We start from the raw sequence: 17,680 nt of genomic DNA on the forward strand, positions 1-17,680 counted from the left end.
GGTTTAAAGGGAGTGGGAAACGGGGTCCCAGTGGGTTTAAAGGGAGTGGGAAATGGGGTCCCGGTGGGTTTAAAGGGAGTGGGAAACGGGGTCCCGGTGGGTTTGAAGGGAGTGGGAATGGGATCCTGGTGGGTTGAAAGGGACTAGGAAATAGGGTGTGGTGGTTTTAACGTGGATGGGAAACGGGGTCCTGGTGGGATTGAAGGGAGTGGGAAATGGGGTCCCGGTGGAATTGAAGGGAGTGGGAAATGGGGTACCGGTGGGATTGAAGGGAGTGGGAAACGGGTTCCCGGTGGGTTTGAAGGGAGTGGGAAATGGGTTCCCGGTGGGATTGACGGGTGGGAAACGTGGTCCCGGTGGGTTTGAAGGGAGTGGGAAACGGGGTCCCGGTGGGTTGAAAGGGAGTGGGAAACAGGGTCCCGGTGGGTTTAAAGGGAGTGGGAAACGGGGTCCCGGTGGGATTGAAGGGAGTGGGAAACGGGGTCCCGGTGGGTTTAAAGGGAGTGGGAAACGGGGTCCTGGTGTGTTGAAAGGGAGTGGGAAACAGGGTCCCGGTGGGTTTAAAGGGAGTGGGAAACGGGGTCCCAGTGGGTTTAAAGGGAGTGGGAAATGGGGTCCCGGTGGGTTTAAAGGGAGTGGGAAACGGGGTCCCGGTTGGTTTGAAGGGAGTGGGAATGGGATCCTGGTGGGTTTAAAGGGACTGGGAAATAGGGTGTGGTGGTTTTAACGTGGATGGGAAACGGTATCCCGGTGGGATTAAAGGGAGTGGGAAACAGGGTCCCGCTGGGTTTAAAGGGACTGGGAAACGGGGTCCTGGTGTGATTGAAGGGAGTGTGAAATGGGGTCCCGGTGGTATTGAAGGGAGTGGGAAACGGGGTCCCGGTGGGATTGAAGGGAGTGGGAAACGGGGTCCCAGTGGGTTTAAAGGGTCTGGGAAACGGGGTCCCGGTCGGTTTGAAGGGAGTGGGAAACGGGGTCCCGGTGGGTCTGAAGGGAGTGGAAACGGGGTCCCAGTGGGTTTAAAGGGTCTGGGAAACGGGGTCCCTGTGGGTTTGAAGGGAGTGGGAAACGGGGTCACGGTGGGTTTGAAGGGAATGGGAAACGGGGTCCCGGTGGGTTTGAAGGGAGTGGGAAACGGGGTCCTGATGGGTTTAAAGGGAGTGGGAAACTGGGTCCCGGTGGGATTGAAGGGAGTGGGAAACGGGGTCCCGGTGGGTTTAAAGGTTGTGGGAAACGGGGTCCCGGTGGGTTTAAAGGGAGTGGGAAACGGGGCCCCGGTGGGATTAAAGTGAGTGGGAAACGGGGTCCCGGTGGGTTTAAAGGGAGTGGGAAACGGGGTCCCGGTGGGTTTAAAGGGAGTGGGAAACGTGGTCCCGGTAGGTTTAAAGTGAGTGGGAAACGGGGTCCTGGTGGGTTTGAAGGGAGTGGGAAATGGGTTCCTGGTGGGATTGAAGGGAGTGGGAAACGGGGTCCCGGTGGGATTAAAGGGAGTGGGAAACGGGGTCCCGGTGGTTTTAAAGGGAGTGGGAAACGGGGTCCCTGTGGGTTTGAAGGTAGTGGGAAACGGGGTCCCGGTGGGTTTAAAGGGTGTGGGAAACGGTGTCCCGGTGGGTTTAAAGGGAGTGGGAAACGGGGCCCCGGTGGGATTAAAGTCAGTGGGAAACGGGGTCCTGGTGGCTTTGAAGGGAGTGCGAAATGGGGTCCTGATGGGATTGAAGGGAGTGGGAAACGGGGTCCCTGTGGGTTTGAAGGGAGTGGGAAATGGGGTCCCAGTGTGTTTAAAGGGAGTGGGAAACGGGGTCCCGGTGGGTTTAAAGGGAGTGGGAAACGGGGTCCCGGTGGGATTGAAGGGAGTGGGGAACGGGTCCCGGTGGGATTGAAGGGAGTGGGAAACGGGGTCCCGGTGGCTTTAAAGGGAGTGGGAAACGGGGTCCCGGTGGGTTTAAAGGGAGTGGGAAACGGGGTCCCAGTGGGTTTAAAGGGAGTGGGAAATGGGGTCCCGGTGGGTTTAAAGGGAGTGGGAAACGGGGTCCCGGTGGGTTTGAAGGGAGTGGGAATGGGATCCTGGTGGGTTGAAAGGGACTAGGAAATAGGGTGTGGTGGTTTTAACGTGGATGGGAAACGGGGTCCTGGTGGGATTGAAGTGAGTGGGAAATGGGGTCCCGGTGGAATTGAAGGGAGTGGGAAATGGGGTACCGGTGGGATTGAAGGGAGTGGGAAACGGGTTCCCGGTGGGATTGACGGGTGGGAAACGTGGTCCCGGTGGGTTTGAAGGGAGTGGGAAACGGGGTCCCGGTGGGTTGAAAGGGAGTGGGAAACAGGGTCCCGGTGGGTTTAAAGGGAGTGGGAAACGGGGTCCCGGTGGGATTGAAGGGAGTGGGAAACGGGGTCCCGGTGGGTTTAAAGGGAGTGGGAAACGGGGTCCTGGTGTGTTGTAAGGGAGTGGGAAACAGGGTCCCGGTGGGTTTAAAGGGAGTGGGAAACGGGGTCCCAGTGGGTTTAAAGGGAGTGGGAAATGGGGTCCCGGTGGGTTTAAAGGGAGTGGGAAACGGGGTCCCGTTTGGTTTGAAGGGAGTGGGAATGGGATCCTGGTGGGTTTAAAGGGACTGGGAAATAGGGTGTGGTGGTTTTAACGTGGATGGGAAACGGGATCCCGGTGGGATTAAAGGGAGTGGGAAACAGGGTCCCGCTGGGTTTAAAGGGACTGGGAAACGGGGTCCTGGTGTGATTGAAGGGAGTGTGAAATGGGGTCCCGGTGGTATTGAAGGGAGTGGGAAACGGGGTCCCGGTGGGATTGAAGGGAGTGGGAAACGGGGTCCCAGTGGGTTTAAAGGGTCTGGGAAACGGGGTCCCGGTCGGTTTGAAGGGAGTGGGAAACGGGGTCCCGGTGGGTCTGAAGGGAGTGGAAACGGGGTCCCAGTGGGTTTAAAGGGTCTGGGAAACGGGGTCCCTGTGGGTTTGAAGGGAGTGGGAAACGGGGTCACGGTGGGTTTGAAGGGAATGGGAAACGGGGTCCCGGTGGGTTTGAAGGGAGTGGGAAACGGGGTCCTGATGGGTTTAAAGGGAGTGGGAAACTGGGTCCCGGTGGGATTGAAGGGAGTGGGAAACGGGGTCCCGGTGGGTTTGAAGGGAGTGGGAAACGGGGTCCCGGTGGGTTTAAAGGGTGTGGGAAACGGGGTCCCGGTGTGTTTAAAGGGAGTGGGAAACGGGGCCCCGGTGGGATTAAAGTGAGTGGGAAACGGGGTCCTGGTGGGTTTGAAGGGAGTGGGAAATGGGGTCCTGGTGGGATTGAAGGGAGTGGGAAACGGGGTCCCGGTGGGTTTGAAGGGAGTGGGAAATGGGGTCCCAGTGTGTTTAAAGGGCGTGGGAAACGGGGTCCCGGTGGGTTTAAAGGGAGTGCGAAACGGGGTCCCGGTGGGATTGAAGGGAGTGGGGAACGGGGTCCCGGTGGGATTGAAGGGAGTGGGAAACGGGGACCCGGTGGGTTTAAAGGGAGTGGGAAACGGGGTCCCGGTGTGTTGAAAGGGAGTGGGAAACAGGGTCCCGGTGGGTTTAAAGGGAGTGGGAAACGGGGTCCCGGTGGGTTTTAAGGGAGTGGGAAACGGGGTCCCGGTGGTTTTAAAGGGAGTGGGAAACGGGGTCCCGGTGGGTTTGAAGGGAGTGGGAAACGTGGTCCCGGTGGGTTTAAAGGGTGTGGGAAACGGGGTCCCGGCGGGTTTAAAGGGAGTGGGAAACGGGGTCCCGGTGGGTTTAAAGTGAGTGGTAAACGGGGTCCTGGTGGGTTTGAAGGGAGTGGGAAATGGGGTCCTGGTGGGATTGAAGGGAGTGGGAAATGGGGTCCTGGTGGGATTGAAGGAAGTGGGAAACGGGGTCCCGGTGGGTTTAAAGGGAGTGGGAAACGGGGTCCGGTGGGTTTAAAGGGAGTGGGAAACGGGGTCCCGGTGGGTTTAAAGTGAGTGGTAAACGGGGTCCTGGTGGGTTTGAAGGGAGTGGGAAATGGGGTCCTGGTGGGATTGAAGGAAGTGGGAAACGGGGTCCCGGTGGGTTTAAAGGGATTGGGAAACGGGGTCCGGTGGGTTTAAAGGGAGTGGGAAACGGGGTCCCGGTGGGTTTAAAGTGAGTGGTAAACGGGGTCCTGGTGGGTTTGAAGGGAGTGGGAAATGGGGTCCTGGTGGGATTGAAGGGAGTGGGAAACGGGGTCCCGGTGGGTTTAAAGGGAGTGGGAAACGGGGTCCCGGTCGGTTTAAAGGGAGTGGGAAACGGGGTCCCGGTGGGTTTGAAGGGAGTGGGAAACGGGGTCCCGGTGGGTTTAAAGGGAGTGGGAAACGGTGTCCCGGTGGGTTTGAAGGGAGTGGGAAATGGGGTCCTGGTGGGATTGAAGGGAGTGGGAAACGGGGTCCCGGTGGGTTTAAAGGGAGTGGGAAACGGCGTCCTGGTGGGATTGAAGTGAGTGGGAAACGGGGTCCCGGTGGTTTTAAAGGGAGTGGGAAATGGGGTCCCGGTGGGTTTGAAGGGAGTGGGAAATGGGGTCCCAGTGTGTTTAAAGGGAGTGGGAAACGGGGTCCCGGTGGGATTGAAGGGAGTGGGAAACGGGGTCCCGGCGGGATTGCAGGGAGTGGGGAACGGGGTCCCGGTGGGATTGAAGGGAGTGGGAACCGGGGTCCGGTGGGTTTGAAGGGAGTGGGAAACGGGGTCCCGGTGGGATTGAAGGGAGTGGGAAACGGGGTCCCGGTGGGATTGAAGGGAGTGGGAAACGGGGTCCCGGTGGGATTGAAGGGAGTGGGAAACGGGGTCCCGGTGGGATTGAAGGGAGTGGGAAATGGGTTCCCGGTGGGATTGACGGGTGGGAAACGTGGTCCCGGTGGGTTTGAAGGGAGTGGGAAACGGGGTCCCGTTGGGTTGAAAGGGAGTGGGAAACAGGGTCCCGGTGGGTTTAAAGGGAGTGGGAAACGGGGTCCCGGTGGGATTGAAGGGAGTGGGAAACGGGGTCCCGGTGGGTTTAAAGGGAGTGGGAAACGGGGTCCTGGTGTGTTGAAAGGGAGTGGGAAACAGGGTCCCGGTGGGTTTAAAGGGAGTGGGAAACGGGGTCCCAGTGGGTTTAAAGGGAGTGGGAAATGGGGTCCCGGTGGGTTTAAAGGGAGTGGGAAACGGGGTCCCGGTTGGTTTGAAGGGAGTGGGAATGGGATCCTGGTGGGTTTAAAGGGACTGGGAAATAGGGTGTGGTGGTTTTAACGTGGATGGGAAACGGGATCCCGGTGGGATTAAAGGGAGTGGGAAACAGGGTCCCGCTGGGTTTAAAGGGACTGGGAAACGGGGTCCTGGTGTGATTGAAGGGAGTGGGAAATGGGGTCCCGGTGGTATTGAAGGGAGTGGGAAACGGGGTCCCGGTGGGATTGAAGGGAGTGGGAAACGGGGTCCCAGTGGGTTTAAAGGGTCTGGGAAACGGGGTCCCGGTCGGTTTGAAGGGAGTGGGAAACGGGGTCCCGGTGGGTCTGAAGGGAGTGGAAACGGGGTCCCAGTGGGTTTAAAGGGTCTGGGAAACGGGGTCCCTGTGGGTTTGAAGGGAGTGGGAAACGGGGTCCCGGTGGGTTTGAAGGGAATGGGAAACGGGGTCCCGGTGGGTTTGAAGGGAGTGGGAAACGGGGTCCTGATGGGTTTAAAGAGAGTGGGAAACTGGGTCCCGGTGGGATTGAAGGGAGTGGGAAACGGGGTCCCGGTGGGTTTGAAGGGAGTGGGAAACGGGGTCCCGGTGGGTTTAAAGGGTGTGGGAAACGGGGTCCCGGTGGGTTTAAAGGGAGTGGGAAACGGGGCCCCGGTGGGATTAAAGTGAGTGGGAAACGGGGTCCTGGTGGGTTTGAAGGGAGTGGGAAATGGGGTCCTGGTGGGATTGAAGGGAGTGGGAAACGGGGTCCCGGTGGGTTTGAAGGGAGTGGGAAATGGGGTCCCAGTGTGTTTAAAGGCCGTGGGAAACGGGGACCCGGTGGGTTTAAAGGGAGTGGGAAACGGAGTCCCGGTGGGATTGAAGGGAGTGGGGAACGGGGTCCCGGTGGGATTGAAGGGAGTGGGAAACGGGGACCCGGTGGGTTTAAAGGGAGTGGGAAACGGGGTCCCGGTGTGTTGAAAGGGAGTGGGAAACAGGGTCCCGGTGGGTTTAAAGGGAGTGGGAAACGGGGTCCCGGTGGGTTTTAAGGGAGTGGGAAACGGGGTCCCGGTGGTTTTAAAGGGAGTGGGAAACGGGGTCCCGGTGGGTTTGAAGGGAGTGGGAAACGTGGTCCCGGTGGGTTTAAAGGGTGTGGGAAACGGGGTCCCGGTGGGTTTAAAGGGAGTGGGAAACGGGGCCCCGGTGGGGTTAAAGTGAGTGGGAAACGGGGTCCTGGTGGGTTTGAAGGGAGTGGGAAATGGGGTCCTGGTGGGATTGAAGGGAGTGGGAAACGGGGTCCCTGTGGGTTTGAAGTGAGTGGGAAATGGGGTCCCAGTGTGTTTAAAGGGAGTGGGAAACGGGGTCCCGGTGGGTTTAAAGGGAGTGGGAAACGGGGTCCCGGTGGGATTGAAGGGAGTGGGGTACGGGGTCCCGGTGGGATTGAAGGGAGTGGGAAACGGGGTCCCGGTGGCTTTAAAGGGAGTGGGAAACGGGGTCCCGGTGTGTTGAAAGGGAGTGGGAAACAGGGTCCCGGTGGGTTTAAAGGGAGTGGGAAACGGGGTCCCAGTGGGTTTAAAGGGAGTGGGAAATGGGGTCCCGGTGGGTTTAAAGGGAGTGGGAAACGGGGTTCCGGTGGGTTTGAAGGGAGTGGGAATGGGATCCTGGTGGGTTGAAAGGGACTGGGAAATAGGGTGTGGTGGTTTTAACGTGGATGGGAAACGGGGTCCTGGTGGGATTGAAGGGAGTGGGAAACGGGGTCCCGGTGGGATTAAAGGGAGTGGGAAACAGGGTCCCGCTGGGTTTAAAGGGACTGGGAAACGGGGTCCTGGTGTGATTGAAGGGAGTGGGAAATGGGTTCCCGGTGGGATTGAAGGGAGTGGGAAACGGGTTCCCGGTGGGTTTGAAGGGAGTGGGAAATGGGTTCCCGGTGGGATTGACGGGTGGGAAACGTGGTCCCGGTGGGTTTGAAGGGAGCGGGAAACGGGGTCCCGGTGGGTTGAAAGGGAGTGGGAAACAGGGTCCCGGTGGGTTTAAAGGGAGTGGGAAACGGGGTCCCGGTGGGATTGAAGGGAGTGGGAAACGGGGTCCCGGTTGGTTTAAAGGGAGTGGGAAACGGGGTCCTGGTGTTTTGAAAGGGAGTGGGAAACAGGGTCCCGGTGGGATTAAAGGGAGTGGGAAACGGGGTCCCAGTGGGTTTAAAGGGAGTGGGAAATGGGGTCCCAGTGGGTTTAAAGGGAGTGGGAAACGGGGTCCCGGTTGGTTTGAAGGGAGTGGGAATGGGATCCTGGTGGGTTTAAAGGGACTGGGAAATAGGGTGTGGTGGTTTTAACGTGGATGGGAAACGGGGTCCCGGTGGGATTAAAGGGAGTGGGAAACAGGGTCCCGCTGGGTTTAAAGGGACTGGGAAACGGGGTCCTGGTGTGATTGAAGGGAGTGGGAAATGGGGTCCCGGTGGTATTGAAGGGAGTGGGAAACGGGGTCCCAGTGGGTTTAAAGGGTCTGGGAAACGGGGTCCCGGTGGGTTTGAAGGGAATGGGAAACGGGGTCCCGGTGGGTTTGAAGGGAGTGGGAAACGGGGTCCTGATGGGTTTAAAGGGAGTGGGAAACTGGGTCCCGGTGGGATTGAAGGGAGTGGGAAACGGGGTCCCGGTGGGTTTGAAGGGAGTGGGAAACGGGGTCCCGGTGGGATTGAAGGTAGTGGGGAACGGGGTCCCGGTGGGATTGAAGGGAGTGGGAAACGGGGTCCCGGTGGCTTTAAAGGGAGTGGGAAAAGGGGTCCCGGTGTGTTGAAAGGGAGTGGGAAACAGGGTCCCGGTGGGTTTAAAGGGAGTGGGAAACGGGGTCCCAGTGGGTTTAAAGGGAGTGGGAAATGGGGTCCCGGTGGGTTTAATGGGAGTGGGAAACGGGGTTCCGGTGGGTTTGAAGGGAGTGGGAATGGGATCCTGGTGGGTTGAAAGGGACTGGGAAATAGGGTGTGGTGGTTTTAACGTGGATGGGAAACGGGGTCCTGGTGGGGTTGAAGGGAGTGGGAAACGGGGTCCCGGTGGGATTAAAGGGAGTGGGAAACATGGTCCCGCTGGGTTTAAAGGGACTGGGAAACGGGGTCCTGGTGTGATTGAAGGGAGTGGGAAATGGGGTCCCGGTGGAATTGAAGGGAGTGGGAAATGGGGTACCGGTGGGATTGAAGGGAGTGGGAAACGGGTTCCCGGTGGGTTTGAAGGGAGTGGGAAATGGGTTCCCGGTGGGATTGACGGGTGGGAAACGTGGTCCCGGTGGGTTTGAAGGGAGTGGGAAACGGGGTCCCGGTGGGTTGAAAGGGAGTGGGAAACAGGGTCCCGGTGGGTTTAAAGGGAGTGGGAAACGGGGTCCCGGTGGGATTGAAGGGAGTGGGAAACGGGGTCCCGGTGGGTTTAAAGGGAGTGGGAAACGGGGTCCTGGTGTGTTGAAAGGGAGTGGGAAACAGGGTCCCGGTGGGTTTAAAGGGAGTGGGAAACGGGGTCCCAGTGGGTTTAAAGGGAGTGGGAAATGGGGTCCCGGTGGGTTTAAAGGGAGTGGGAAACGGGGTCCCGGTTGGTTTGAAGGGAGTGGGAATGGGATCCTGGTGGGTTTAAAGGGACTGGGAAATAGGGTGTGGTGGTTTTAACGTGGATGGGAAACGGGGTCCCGGTGGGATTAAAGGGAGTGGGAAACAGGGTCTCGCTGGGTTTAAAGGGACTGGGAAACGGGGTCCCGGTGTGATTGAAGGGAGTGGGAAATGGGGTCCCGGTGGTATTGAAGGGAGTGGGAAACGGGGTCCCGGTGGGATTGAAGGGAGTGGGAAACGGGGTCCCAGTGGGTTTAAAGGGTCTGGGAAACGGGGTCCCGGTGGGTTTGAAGGGAGTGGGAAACGGGGTCCCGGTGGGTTTGAAGGGAATGGGAAACGGGGTCCCGGTGGGTTTGAAGGGAGTGGGAAACGGGGTCCTGATGGGTTTAAAGGGAGTGGGAAACTGGGTCCCGGTGGGATTGAAGGGAGTGGGAAACGGGGTCCCGGTGGGTTTGAAGGGAGTGGGAAACGGGGTCCCGGTGGGTTTAAAGGGTGTGGGAAACGGGGTCCCGGTGGGTTTAAAGGGAGTGGGAAACGGGGCCCCGGTGGGATTAAAGTGAGTGGGAAACGGGGTCCTGGTGGGTTTGAAGGGAGTGTGAAATGGGGTCCTGGTGGGATTGAAGGGAGTGGGAAACGGGGTCCCGGTGGGTTTGAAGGGAGTGGGAAATGGGGTCCCAGTGTGTTTAAAGGGAGTGGGAAACGGGGTCCCGGTGGGTTTAAAGGGAGTGGGAAACGGGGTCCCGGTGGGATTGAAGGGAGTGGGGAACGGGGTCCCGGTGGGATTGAAGGGAGTGGGAAACGGGGTCCCGGTGGGTTTAAAGGGAGTGGGAAACGGGGTCCCGGTGTGTTGAAAGGGAGTGGGAAACAGGGTCCCGGTGGGTTTAAAGGGAGTGGGCAACGGGGTCCCAGTGGGTTTAAAGGGAGTGGGAAATGGGGTCCCGGTGGGTTTAAAGGGAGTGGGAAACGGGGTCCCGGTGGGTTTGAAGGGAGTGGGAATGGGATCCTGGTGGGTTGAAAGGGACTGGGAAATAGGGTGTGGTGGTTTTAACGTGGATGGGAAACGGGGTCCTGGTGGGATTGAAGGGAGTGGGAAACGGGGTCCCGGTGGGATTAAAGGGAGTGGGAAACAGGGTCCCGCTGGGTTTAAAGGGTCTGGGAAACGGGGTCCTGGTGTGATTGAAGGGAGTGGGAAATGGGGTCCCGGTGGAATTGAAGGGAGTGGGAAATGGGGTACCGGTGGGATTGAAGGGAGTGGGAAACGGGTTCCCGGTGGGTTTGAAGGGAGTGGGAAATGGGTTCCCGGTGGGATTGACGGGTGGGAAACGTGGTCCCGGTGGGTTTGAAGGGAGTGGGAAACGGGGTCCCGGTGGGTTGAAAGGGAGTGGGAAACAGGGTCCCGGTGGGTTTAAAGGGAGTGGGAAACGGGGTCCCGGTGGGATTGAAGGGAGTGGGAAACGGGGTCCCGGTGGGTTTAAAGGGAGTGGGAAACGGGGTCCTGGTGTGTTGAAAGGGAGTGGGAAACAGGGTCCCGGTGGGTTTAAAGGGAGTGGGAAACGGGGTCCCAGTGGGTTTAAAGGGAGTGGGAAATGGGGTCCCGGTGGGTTTAAACGGAGTGGGAAACGGGGTCCCGGTTGGTTTGAAGGGAGTGGGAATGGGATCCTGGTGGGTTTAAAGGGAGTGGGAAATAGGGTGTGGTGGTTTTAACCTGGATGGGAAACGGGGTCCTGGTGGGATTGAAGGGAGTGGGAAACGGGGTCCCGGTGGGATTAAAGGGAGTGGGAAACAGGGTCCCGCTGGGTTTAAAGGGACTGGGAAACGGGGTACTGGTGTGATTGAAGGGAGTGAGAAATGGGGTCCCGGTGGTATTGAAGGGAGTGGGAAACGGGGTCCCGGTGGGATTGAAGGGAGTGGGAAACGGGGTCCCGGTGGGTTTAAAGGGAGTGGGAAACGGGGTCCTGGTGTGTTGAAAGGGAGTGGGAAACAGGGTCCCGGTGGGTTTAAAGGGAGTGGGAAACGGGGTCCCAGTGGGTTTAAAGGGAGTGGGAAATGGGGTCCCGGTGGGTTTAAACGGAGTGGGAAACGGGGTCCCGGTTGGTTTGAAGGGAGTGGGAATGGGATCCTGGTGGGTTTAAAGGGAGTGGGAAATAGGGTGTGGTGGTTTTAACCTGGATGGGAAACGGGGTCCTGGTGGGATTGAAGGGAGTGGGAAACGGGGTCCCGGTGGGATTAAAGGGAGTGGGAAACAGGGTCCCGCTGGGTTTAAAGGGACTGGGAAACGGGGTCCTGGTGTGATTGAAGGGAGTGAGAAATGGGGTCCCGGTGGTATTGAAGGGAGTGGGAAACGGGGTCCCGGTGGGATTGAAGGGAGTGGGAAACGGGGTCCCAGTGGGTTTAAAGGGTCTGGGAAACGGGGTCCCGGTGGGTTTGAAGGGAGTGGGAAACGGGGTCCCGGTGGGTTTGAAGGGAATGGGAAACGGGGTCCCGGTGGGTTTGAAGGGAGTGGGAAACGGGGTCCTGATGGGTTTAAAGGGAGTGGGAAACTGGGTCCCGGTGGGATTGAAGGGAGTGAGAAACGGGGTCCCGGTGGGATTGAAGGGAGTGGGAAACGGGGTCCCGGTGAGTTTGAAGGGTGTGGGAAACGGGGTCCCGGTGGGTTTAAAGGGAATGGGAAACGGGGTCCTGGTGGGATTGAAGGGAGTGGGAAACGGGGTCCCGGTGAGTTTGAAGGGTGTGGGAAACGGGGTCCCGGTGGGTTTAAAGGGAGTGGGAAACGGGGTCCCGGTGGGATTGAAGGGAGTGGGAAACGGGGTCCCGGTGGGTTTAAAGGGAGTGGGAAACGGGGTCCCGGTGGGTTTGAAGGGAGTGGGAAACGGGGTCCCGGTGGGTTTGAAGGGAGTGGGAAACGGGGTCCCGGTGGGTTTAAAGGGAGTGTGAAACGGGGTCCCGGTGGGTTTGAAGGGAGTGGGAAACGGGGTCCCGGTGGGTTTGAAGGGAGTGGGAAACGGGGTCCCGGTGGGTTTGAAGGGAGTGGGAAACGGGGTCCCGGTGGGTTTAAAGGGAGTGGGAAACGGGGTCCCGGTGGGTTTAAAGGGAGTGGGAAACGGGGTCCCGGTGGGTTTGAAGGGAGTGGGAAACGGGGTCCCGGTGGGTTTGAAGGGAGTGGGAAACGGGGTCCCGGTGGGTTTGAAGGGAGTGGGAAAGGGGGTCCTTGTGGGATTGAAGGGAGTGGGAAATGGGGTCCCAGTGTGTTTAAAGGGAGTGGGAAACGGGGTCCCGGTGGGTTTAAAGGGAGTGGGAAACGGGGTCCCGGTGGGATTGAAGGGAGTGGGGAACGGGGTCCCGGTGGGATTGAAGGGAGTGGGAAACGGGGTCCCGGTGGGTTTAAAGGGAGTGGGAAACGGGGTCCCGGTGTGTTTAAAGGGAGTGGGAAACGGGGTCCCGGTGGGTTTAAAGGGAGTGGGAAACGGGGTCCCGGTGGGATTGAAGGGAGTGGGGAACGGGGTCCCGGTGGGATTGAAGGGAGTGGGAAACGGGGTCCCGGTGGGTTTAAAGGGAGTGGGAAACGGGGTCCCGGTGTGTTGAAAGGGAGTGGGAAACAGGGTCCCGGTGGGTTTAAAGGGAGTGGGAAACGGGGTCCCAGTGGGTTTAAAGGGAGTGGGAAATGGGGTCCCGGTGGGTTTAAAGGGAGTGGGGAACGGGGTCCCGGTGGGATTGAAGGGAGTGGGAAACGGGGTCCCGGTGGGTTTAAAGGGAGTTGGAAACGGGGTCCCGGTGTGTTGAAAGGGAGTGGGAAACAGGGTCCCGGTGGGTTTAAAGGGATTGGGAAACGGGGTCCCAGTGGGTTTAAAGGGAGTGGGAAATGGGGTCCCGGTGGGTTTAAAGGGAGTGGGGAACGGGGTCCCGGTGGGATTGAAGGGAGTGGGAAACGGGGTCCCGGTGGGTTTAAAGGGAGTGGGAAACGGGGTCCCGGTGTGTTGAAAGGGAGTGGGAAACAGGGTCCCGGTGGGTTTGAAGGGAGTGGGAATGGGATCCTGGTGGGTTGAAAGGGACTGGGAAATAGGGTGTGGTGGTTTTAACGTGGATGGGAAACGGGGTCCTGGTGGGATTGAAGGGAGTGGGAAACGGGGTCCCGGTTGGATTAAAGGGAGTGGGAAACAGGGTCCCGCTGGGTTTAAAGGGTCTGGGAAACGGGGTCCTGGTGTGATTGAAGGGAGTGGGAAATGGGGTCCCGGTGGAATTGAAGGGAGTGGGAAATGGGGTACCGGTGGGATTGAAGGGAGTGGGAAACGGGTTCCCGGTGGGTTTGAAGGGAGTGGGAAATGGGTTCCCGGTGGGATTGACGGGTGGGAAACGTGGTCCCGGTGGGTTTGAAGGGAGTGGGAAACGGGGTCCCGGTGGGTTGAAAGGGAGTGGGAAACAGGGTCCCGGTGGGTTTAAAGGGAGTGGGAAACGGGGTCCCGGTGGGATTGAAGGGAGTGGTAAACGGGGTCCCGGTGGGTTTAAAGGGAGTGGGAAACGGGGTCCTGGTGTGTTGAAAGGGAGTGGGAAACAGGGTCCCGGTGGGTTTAAAGGGAGTGGGAAACGGGGTCCCAGTGGGTTTAAAGGGAGTGGGAAATGGGGTCCCGGTGGGTTTAAACGGAGTGGGAAACGGGGTCCCGGTTGGTTTGAAGGGAGTGGGAATGGGATCCTGGTGGGTTTAAAGGGAGTGGGAAATAGGGTGTGGTGGTTTTAACCTGGATGGGAAACGGGGTCCTGGTGGGATTGAAGGGAGTGGGAAACGGGGTCCCGGTGGGATTAAAGGGAGTGGGAAACAGGGTCCCGCTGGGTTTAAAGGGACTGGGAAACGGGGTCCTGGTGTGATTGAAGGGAGTGAGAAATGGGGTCCCGGTGGTATTGAAGGGAGTGGGAAACGGGGTCCCGGTGGGATTGAAGGGAGTGGGAAACGGGGTCCCAGTGGGTTTAAAGGGTCGGGGAAACGGGGTCCCGGTGGGTTTGAAGGGAGTGGGAAACGGGGTCCCGGTGGGTTTGAAGGGAATGGGAAACGGGGTCCCGGTGGGTTTGAAGGGAGTGGGAAACGGGGTCCTGATGGGTTTAAAGGGAGTGGGAAACTGGGTCCCGGTGGGATTGAAGGGAGTGAGAAACGGGGTCCCGGTGGGATTGAAGGGAGTGGGAAACGGGGTCCCGGTGAGTTTGAAGGGTGTGGGAAACGGGGTCCCGGTGGGTTTAAAGGGAATGGGAAACGGGGTCCTGGTGGGATTGAAGGGAGTGGGAAACGGGGTCCCGGTGAGTTTGAAGGGTGTGGGAAACGGGGTCCCGGTGGGTTTAAAGGGAGTGGGAAACGGGGTCCCGGTGGGTTTGAAGGGAGTGGGAAACGGGGTCCCGGTGGGTTTAAAGGGAGTGGGAAACGGGGTCCCGGTGGGTTTGAAGGGAGTGGGAAACGGGGTCCCGGTGGGTTTGAAGGGAGTGGGAAACGGGGTCCCGGTGGGTTTAAAGGGAGTGTGAAACGGGGTCCCGGTGGGTTTGAAGGGAGTGGGAAACGGGGTCCCGGTGGGTTTGAAGGGAGTGGGAAACGGGGTCCCGGTGGGTTTGAAGGGAGTGGGAAACGGGGTCCCGGTGGGTTTAAAGGGAGTGGGAAACGGGGTCCCGGTGGGTTTAAAGGGAGTGGGAAACGGGGTCCCGGTGGGTTTGAAGGGAGTGGGAAACGGGGTCCCGGTGGGATTGAAGGGAGTGGGAAACGGGGTCCCGGTGGGTTTGAAGGGAGTGGGAAACGGGGTCCCGGTGAGTTTGAAGGGTGTGGGAAACGGGGTCCCGGTGGGTTTAAAGGGAGTGGGAAACGGGGTCCCGTTGAGTTTGAAGGGTGTGGGAAACGGGGTGTGGTGTTTTTAACGTGGATGGGAAATTGGGACCCTTGTGAGTCAAACACTGAACTGCTGGGATTTTCAGAGTTTTCAACCTCTCACCTATTCCCCCCAGTCTCAGCCCAGTGCCTCTCCGGCACAGCCCTCCCGACCATCGGTCGTATCTACAGGAGACGCTGGCTCGGCAGAGCCACATCCTTCATCAAAGATCCCCACCACCCGGGCCAGGCCATCTTCTCACAGCTCCCGTCGGGCAGGAAGTACAGGCGCCTGAAGTCCCACCCCACCAGGGTCAGGAACAGCGACTTCCCTTCAACCGTTCGGTTCCTGAAGCGACGGGCACCACCCCGGTACAGAAACACTCCAATGGCCCTGTTAAAATTCTAGTTGTGTTTACTTGTCAGAGCAACCCCTCATCCCAACACCACAATCCCACATTTCGTGGCCTTCCCTGCCATTCCTCGGGGTCCCTGAGGAACGGGTGAGGATGGATTTACCTCGGTGATGAAGCCATTGCTGTTGCTGATGCCCTCGGCGGGGTAGGTGGCGAAGATTCCGGCCGTCCCTCGCGGTCCCAGTACAGACAGGCTCTCATTGGAAAACTGATGGATGGAATCTGTGTCGGGGGGTGGGGCAGAAGGGTTGAGAGTCTGCACGCACCGTGGCACCCCCCTCCCTCAGAGTCCCAGACCCAGGCAGCAATCCCAACGACGGGGAGGGGTGGTGAAGGTTCTCAGCACTGTGGGGGGGGGGGAGGGATCTCTGCACTCAGAGGGATAGTGAGGGATCTCCACACTCAGCGAGGCGGTGAAGGATCTCTGTGGAGGTGAAGGATTTCCACACTGTGTGTGTGGGGGGGGTATTAAAGGATCTCAATATTGCAGGAGGGGTGGTGAAGAATGCCCACATTGTGGAAGTGGTGAGGGATCTCTGTGCTGTGAGAAGGGAATGAGGAATCTTCCCATTGTCGGAGAAGTGGCTGGGGATCTGCTCTGTGGGAGGGCCAGTGAGGGATCTCCCCACTGAGGGGCATCGTTGGTGACATTGCCCAGTGTCACAAGCACCCCAGGAGCAGCTGAGTCACGTAGGGACCAGGCGAGGTGAGGGGGGATTGCAACTGGATCAGTGTGTGCCTCACCTCTCAGCCTGAGATGGGACACAGATCGCGGGGCGGTCTCTGAGCCCTTGTGAATATCCCTGTCCATTCAGTGCTCGGTAAATATTCCCTGAAGCCGGTGTTTGGCTCACAGCTCTCTCTCGTCCGACCACCCCACGTCCCCACCGCCTGCGCAGCCCCGCATACCGTAGTACATCGTGTAGGTGGTGGCTGCGGCCATGAAGGACCCAAGGCACTCCGCCAGCGTGTAGAACGGCATCTTCCAGCACGGAAACCGCCCCAAGACGCACAGGCTCAAGGTCACGGCCGGGTTCAAATGTGCCCCTGAAAACCAGAGGGGGTGGGGGGGGGGGGGGTTAGTCATAGAGTGCTACAGCACAGAGGCCTTTCGGCCCATCCAGTGCATGCCAAATTTTTAATCTGCGCAGCCCTCCATAGCTCTCCCAACCGTGCACCTGTCCAAATTTCTCTTCCACATTGAAATCGAACCTGCACCCAACACTGCTGAGAGAAATTCCCCCTCACGTTCCCCTTGAACATTTCAGCTTTCACCGGATCCTCTATTCGAACCTCAGTGGAAAAAGCCTGCTTGCATTTACCCTATTACACCCTCATAATACTGTACCTCCAACAAATCTCCCTCATTCTCCTGAGCTTTAAATCTATTCAACCATTCCCTAATACTCGGGCCCTAAAGTCCCAACAACGTTTTCTGTCATTTTTTTCTGTACTCTTTCAATCTCATTTGTACAGATCTCTTTCGTAGTCAGAAAGCATCTTGCATCAAGAAATTCAGAGGCAGGGTGCTTGCTGAAACCCTCCAATGATCCCTTCTTCAAAAAGAAAGAAAAGTCACAAACTCATGACGAGGGTGGTGCCCAGTGGTGCTACTTCCAGGAGTCACAGGACACCCAACTTGCAGATCTCTCCCGGTGAGCCTCTGGCTAGGATCTTTATGTCCTCATTGTCCACGGGAATGGTACCGGAGGATTGGAGGGAGGTGAATGTTGTCCCCTTGTCCAAAAAAGGTAGTAATTATAGACCAGTGAGCCTTACGTCTGTAGTGGGAAAGCTGTTGGAAAAGATTCTTAGAGATAGGATCTATGGGCATTTAGAGAATCATGGTCTGATCAGGGACAGTCAGCATGGCTTTGTGAAGGGCAGATCGAGCCTAACAAGCCTGATAGAGTTCTTTGAGGAGGTGACCAGGCATATAGATGAGGGTAGTGCAGTGGATGTGATCTACATGGATTTTAGTAAGGCATTTGACAAGTTTCCACAAGGTAGGCTTATTCAGAAAGTCAGAAGGCATGGGATCCAGGGAAGTTTGGCCAGGTGGATTCAGAATTGGCTTGTCTGCAGAAGGCAGAGGGTTGTGGTAGAGGGAGTGCATTCAGCTTGGAGGGTTGTGACTAGTGGTGTCCCACAAGGATTGGTTCTGGGACCCCTACTTTTCGTGATTTTTATTAACGCCCTGGATGTGGGGGTAGAGGGATGGGTTGGCAGGTTTGCAGAGGACACAAAGGTTGGTGGTGTTGTAGGTAGTGTAGAGGATTGTTGAAGATTGTGGAGAGACATTGATAGGCTGCAGAAGTGGGCTGAGAAGTGGCAGATGGAGTTCAACCCGGAGAAGTGTGAGGTGGTACACTTTGGAAGGACAAACTCCAAGGTAGAGTATAAAGTAAATGGCAGGATACTTGGTAGTGTGGAGGAGCAGAGGGATCTGGGGGTACATGTCCACAGATCCCTGAAAGTTGCCTCACAGGTAGATAAGGTAGTTAAGAAAGCTTATGGGGTGTTAGCTTTCAGAAGTCGAGGGACAGAGTTTAAGTGTCGCGGGGTAATGATGCAGCTCTATAAAACTCTGGTTAGGCCACACTTGGAGTACTGTGTCCAGTTCTGGTCGCCTCACTATAGGAAGGATGTGGAAGCATTGGAGAGGGTACGGAGGAGATTTACCAGGATGCTGCCTGGTTTAGAGA

At 58.2% G+C, this 17,680-nt stretch overlaps 1 protein-coding gene across 1 annotated transcript in view; it reads right to left on the minus strand.

Moving 5' to 3' along the window:
- LOC132400064 (aquaporin-10-like) overlaps positions 1-17,680 on the minus strand; it is a 341,000-nt gene that overhangs the window by 243,482 nt on the left and 79,838 nt on the right. The window contains exons 3-4 of the mRNA XM_059981147.1: positions 15,885-16,022; positions 15,079-15,197 (exon numbers count right to left, since the gene is read on the minus strand). Of these exons, the coding sequence (XP_059837130.1) occupies positions 15,079-15,197; positions 15,885-16,022 (257 nt within the window). The remainder of the gene's footprint in view (positions 1-15,078; positions 15,198-15,884; positions 16,023-17,680) is intronic.

The sequence above is a fragment of the Hypanus sabinus genome, chromosome 9, assembly GCF_030144855.1.
Source record: "Hypanus sabinus isolate sHypSab1 chromosome 9, sHypSab1.hap1, whole genome shotgun sequence".
Taxonomy (NCBI): domain Eukaryota; kingdom Metazoa; phylum Chordata; class Chondrichthyes; order Myliobatiformes; family Dasyatidae; genus Hypanus; species Hypanus sabinus.